General features: G+C 32.0%; 1 protein-coding gene across 1 annotated transcript; it reads right to left on the reverse strand.

Moving 5' to 3' along the window:
- Nucleotides 1–1,088: 1,088 nt before the first annotated feature.
- Nucleotides 1,089–2,771, reverse strand: LOC147507670 (glyoxylase I 4-like). Its single transcript, XM_086600376.1, has 3 exons — nucleotides 2,258–2,771; nucleotides 2,029–2,134; nucleotides 1,089–1,591 (listed from the first exon to the last, which is right to left on the reverse strand). The coding sequence occupies exons 1-3, from the start codon at nucleotides 2,401–2,403 to the stop codon at nucleotides 1,274–1,276; spliced, it is 570 nt and encodes a 189-aa protein (XP_086456502.1). The 5' UTR covers nucleotides 2,404–2,771; the 3' UTR covers nucleotides 1,089–1,273.
- Nucleotides 2,772–5,709: the final 2,938 nt, after the last annotated feature.

Raw genomic sequence — 5,709 nt, forward strand, 5'->3', positions numbered from 1 at the left:
AAGAAAAAATCTAGCACTTCTAATTAAAACGGAATTTTTTTTCCTATTAAAAATGGGAATCGCACTACTAAATTAAAACGGGATCCCTCCCCCAATTAAAATTTGGATTTTTAAAATTTAATTAAAACAATTTGTTATGAAATTAAAATGGGTTAGCGAGAAAATAAGAATCACGATTTGTTAGAAAATTTATATATATATAGTTATGATTGTTGAGCAAGTTTTCCATAAGGGGTATTTTTTTAGCTCTCTTAAAATTTCTACGCCATCAACTCCTATTAAAATGGGAATTGCTCTCCTATTAAAATGAGAAATTCTAATTTAAACAGGAATCCTTCTTTTATTATAATGGGAATTCCTCCCTATTAAAAAGGAAAAATCTAGTCATTCTAATTAAAACGAGAAATTTTCTCCTATTAAAAATGGGAATCACATTTATAAATTAAAATGGGATCCCTTCCCCAATTTAAAAATGGGATTTTTAAAACTTAATTAAAATAATTGTTGATAAATTAAAATGGGTTTTTAAGACTTGATTAAAAACGGAAATCACATTTCTAAATTAAAACGGGATCCCTCCCCCTATTAAAAAATAGGTTTTTAAAACTTAATTAAAATAATTTGTTAAGAAAATAAAAACGAATTAGCGATGAAAACATGACTCACGATTTGTTAGAAAATTTCTATATATATAGTTATGATTGTTGAGCAAATTTTTAAAAAAGTCGTTGTGTATGTAGAGTCTACTTTCTAGTCAATATATTAAAACTCCCACAAAGAATATTTTTCGAACTCTATTAAAATTTCACATTATCATCTCCTATTAAAATGGAAATTTCCTCAGTATTAAAAATAAAAAAAAAAAACATATACTTCTAATTAAAACATACGAGAATCTTGCTTTCTTCTATTAAAACATGCCCGACAGCTGATTTTTTTAAATTCCAAATTAAATGGTCAACCACTTTTTTGGAGACTAAACTTGGCATGATCGAGTAAAAAATATTGGAACGTAAATTCTATTCAGACTCAACAACTGGATGACACAAATTCACAAATTGAACTCAGTGGCCTCAAAAACAATGAACTTAGTAAGGAAATCAATGAGCGTAGCCAAGGTATACACCCATTCTATATTATTATTTATGTCATTTACAATGCACAATGTTTACCAAAATCATCTCCAACAATGATGTATCATTATTGCAAGAAATGAGAAACCAAAAACACTTGTCTTGCGATACAATACTGATAGTGTGACAAGCAAGGTTTTTTAAAATATTTTATTTTCATGCAATGGACGGAAGTCTTCCTTAACATTCACGGGAAGGCATTTCTCTTGTTGCTTCTGCTGCTGTTGTTGTTGAATCATCTGTTGCTTTTTGAGACTAATTCGCGAACAAGCTCGAATTGCTTCTCCAGCTAATGGGATGACGGGAAGATTATCGCAATTGCAGATTTCGATCATGAAACCATCTGGGTCATGGAAAAACAATTGGTCCACATATATGCCACCTTCTTCCACTGTCCTCGATATGAATTCTAATCCCATCTCCTTCAGCTTTTTCTCCACTGCAGCCATACTTTCACACTACATAAAGCAGAATTCACATTAATTGGGCCTGCTTATATGTCAAACATTGAACTATTAAGCCAACCAATCCGTGACTAAATGAAAATGATTACAATTTTTCATTAAGTGGAGTACTAATGAAAACATTCTTGGCTGATACTTGGGCAAAAATCAACGGATTATTTGCAGCACCCGATTACAAGCACTCGATTATAATTGCAATCGGGTGCTGACCTCACGAAAGTACTGTAATAATAATTGGAGGCTAACTGCTCTGGGGTGATGTGATTATCCTAGTTAACTTTTACTCTTAAATTAGATTTGGCTTCATTGAGAAATATATTGTCATTTAATTATCTTCCAAAAAAGACGTACGAATGAGCTAGTGTTAGAAAACAACCAAGTTGAGAAACAAAACAAAGTAAAATCATTAAAACTTTAAGAAATGAGTTTACCTGGAAAGAAATGTGATTGTCCTTTGGATTAATTTCACTTTTCGTCACCTTGTTATCAGGTTCTTCTGATTGAAGCAGATGTATGCCAATGCCATAGTTAAATAACCTACACAGATATACAAAAAAAACAACAACAACAACAACAACTGTTATTATTAAGAAAATAAACAAGAAAAAAGGATATCAAGCAAAATTAAGAAATTATACCGTGGGTATTTGTAAAACTTACCAATATCCATCAAAATCAAAAGACCCAGGCCTTCTAATGGGGAAGAACCCAAGAACATCTTGGTAAAATTCAAGTGATTTTCCCACTGATTTGCAAACAAGTGAGATGTGGTTAAGTGATGTAAGGTGCAATGGATTATTACCCATTTGTCCTATATTGAAAAATATTCAAATCCAAATAACTTCAAATAATGAAACAAAAACAAGAAATAGAGGAATTGGAGAATACCCAAGTGACAAATCACTCAGAATTTTACTGTCTATATTGATCAAGACCAAAACTGATGATAAGAAGTCCAAAAATTTTAATAGGTTAATTAATTTGATCCGGAAAGAAGGTACGAACAAATGATGAATGCAAGAAAATAAAAGGAAGAAATGCCGAGGATTAAAGATTAGAGATAGAGAGGAACAATAGTTCAATTTGTTACGGAACTTGGTTTTAGGAAGGGCATTACTTCGTCAATTTATAGAACATGTACCTAGTTTTCATGATTGACTCGTGTAATGACACCAGGTGTCGGGTGATAATATTTTTACATTTAATGACACGTTGCTGACTCAGACTACAACTGTTATCCTCCAATTTCGATTGTTGACACGTAAAATATATTTGTTTGTTACTTGTGTAAAACTTGAAGGAAAAAAAAATATGAAATTATGATGATTTTCTTTGAGACCTTTAGAAATTAGAAGACTATAACATGACACAATGAACAATTTGATGCGAAACTATTTTAGATTTCAATTCCAAGTTGTACAATGCAATTCATTTGCGTAAATGAAAAGCTACTAAAACAGTAAGAAAAATCTTCGGGGTCTAGACCCTTAAATTTGACTAGTTCGATTTTTAAGTCCTATATTGTGCAAGTAATGGATTACATTTGTTGAAAACAGAAACTCTACAAGTTCGATAATGCTAACTGAAAAATAGACTAGTTCGATTTTTAAGTCCTATATTGTGCAAATAATGGATTACATTTGTTGAAAACAGAAACTCTACAAGTTCGATAATGCTAACTGAAAAATAGACATGTAGATGTTGGGGAGCAGGAATGAGCTGGTCAAGTGTGGACCTGAAAATATGCGGGCTCATATGTGGGCTCTCCGACGCAGTCAATTTTTTTTTTGGGTCTGCCTAAGAAATGGAAGTTTAGGATAAATTGTGGGATCTTGATTCTTGACGGACACAATGGATTTATTACGAGGAAAAGTCGTATGTATTGTGTTTGCATTTCGTTGTTGGACACTTACCATCTGTTCCTAGAGTTTATTTTTATACTTTATAGTGCCCAACCTGGCTTGACAGAAAGATATCCACCAATATAGCTTATACAGACGTACAGTATTAGACAAACTGCGTAAATCTTAGTTTCGATTTTTTGAGATATTGATCTCAAATAGGTCCTAAAGACCGTCCCATCTAAATTAGTTAGATGGTCATCAGATACATCAAAGCAATCAGGTAGATGGAGTTGATTTAGAACATATTAAAAGTGGTTTTAGACAAGGAGAATCAAATGACCAATACTCCAGTGTGATTGTTCCAAATGATACTTTAAACCTGCAAAATCACAAAAAAATAATACAAAATAATCAACACTCATCTTAGTTTTATTTAAAATATATTGGTTTTCATTTTCTCTTTTGGATTAAGAGGTGGTACAGTAAAAAATACAGCACGTTTCAGAGTCCACATCAAATTAAGGCTGTTCAGAATTTCGGATCGAATTCGATTCTGCACGTTTTAGAGTCCACATCAAATTAAGTATGTTCGGAATTTCGGATCGAATTCGATTATGCTTGTCCAACTTTTGGTCTTTGTCTGGCAGCGAAAAGGCCAAGAGTTCGCCTTACAAGCTAACTCAAGCTGGAAGCTGGAGAAGCTCAAATTTGCATGTTTTTCCTTTTCCTGTTGCTAAGTCAATAAAGTAGTTGAAAATTTTGATTGTTTATGAATTTTTTGTATCTATCAGTACCTCTGTACCTGAAATGTTGTTTTGTGAATTTGTGTCTTAGTTTTTGGCAAAATGTTTGAAACCCGCAGTGCTTTGTGTTTGATGGTCCCTCACCATGTGATCGAATTAGTACTGACTTGTTAGGTTTACACAAGGGGCGCACGCCGTCGTGAGGCGAGTACGCCTAGACAAAAAGCGAGTACGCCGAGACTTTAGGGCTAACTATTTGTTTACAACTAGCTTTCAAACCCGTACTATGAACGGGTGCCGATATATTAAATTATTCTCATAAATATTAATAACTATGCTGAGTTATGAGATATGAATATTATATTGATCACTCATCTAAATTTTTTAGAGCGTGCAAAATCTACACTTCGTAAAAAAAACGAACCTACTTTGATTTTTTTTTTGTCAATTAATATAGAAGTTTGATAAAACTTTTGTGAAAATGCCTAATAAGACGAGAATTATATTGAAATTACTTGAATAGCAAGACATTCCCGATTATATGAAAAATGATATGATAAACACCATTTTAACTGCAAAACAGTACCTGTCGAGAGATTCTTACTCCTATAATATATAATTATGTTTTGAGGTTAGTTCAATACATTTGCATCCACTTTCCAATTTTTCCATTAATTATTCTTTGAGGTTAATTTAATGCAGTTCCATCCAATTTTTGATTTCCCATTAAATATTCTTTGAGGTTATTTCAATGCATTTGCAACCACTTCCCTATTTTCGGTTAATTTTTCTTTGGTGTTAGTTCCACACAGTTGCACCCAGTTTCTGACTTCCCGCTTAATTATTCTTTGAGATTAGTTCTCGATGCACTTGCATATAGTTTTTTATTTCCCGTTATTTATTATTTGAGGTTAGTTCAATGCATTTGCATTCAGTTTCCGATTTTCCGTTAATTATTCTTTGAGGTTAAATCTATGCAGTTACATCTAATTTTTAATTTCACGTTAATTATTCTTTGAGGTTATTTCGATACATTTGCATCCATTTCCAATTTTCCGTTAATTATTCTTTGAGATTAGTTCTATATAGCTGCATCCAGTTTCGATTTTATGTTAATTATTATTTGGGGTTAGTTTCTTGCAGTTGTATTCAATTTCTGATTTCCTATTAATAATTCTTTGAGGTTAGTTCAATATTGTTGTATCCAGTTTTCGATTTCTCGTTAATTATATTATGAGGTTAGTTTGATTTGATGCAATTGCATCCAATTATCAATTTCGCATTAATTATTCTTTGAGGCTAGTTCCATTCATTTGCATGTAGTTTTTGATTTCCCGTTATTTATTCTTTGAGGTACGGTTAGTTCAATAGTTTTTGAGTTCTTGTTTATTCTATGAGATCAGCTCAACACAGTTGCATCCAACTGTTTATTTCCCGTTAAATATTATATAAAGATAGTTCCATGCATTTGCATTATGTTTCTGATTTTCCGTTAATTATTTTTTGAGGTTAGTTCGATCAATGC

This window comes from Coptis chinensis, chromosome 3 (genome assembly GCF_015680905.1).
Source record: "Coptis chinensis isolate HL-2020 chromosome 3, ASM1568090v1, whole genome shotgun sequence".
In the NCBI taxonomy this organism is placed as follows: domain Eukaryota; kingdom Viridiplantae; phylum Streptophyta; class Magnoliopsida; order Ranunculales; family Ranunculaceae; genus Coptis; species Coptis chinensis.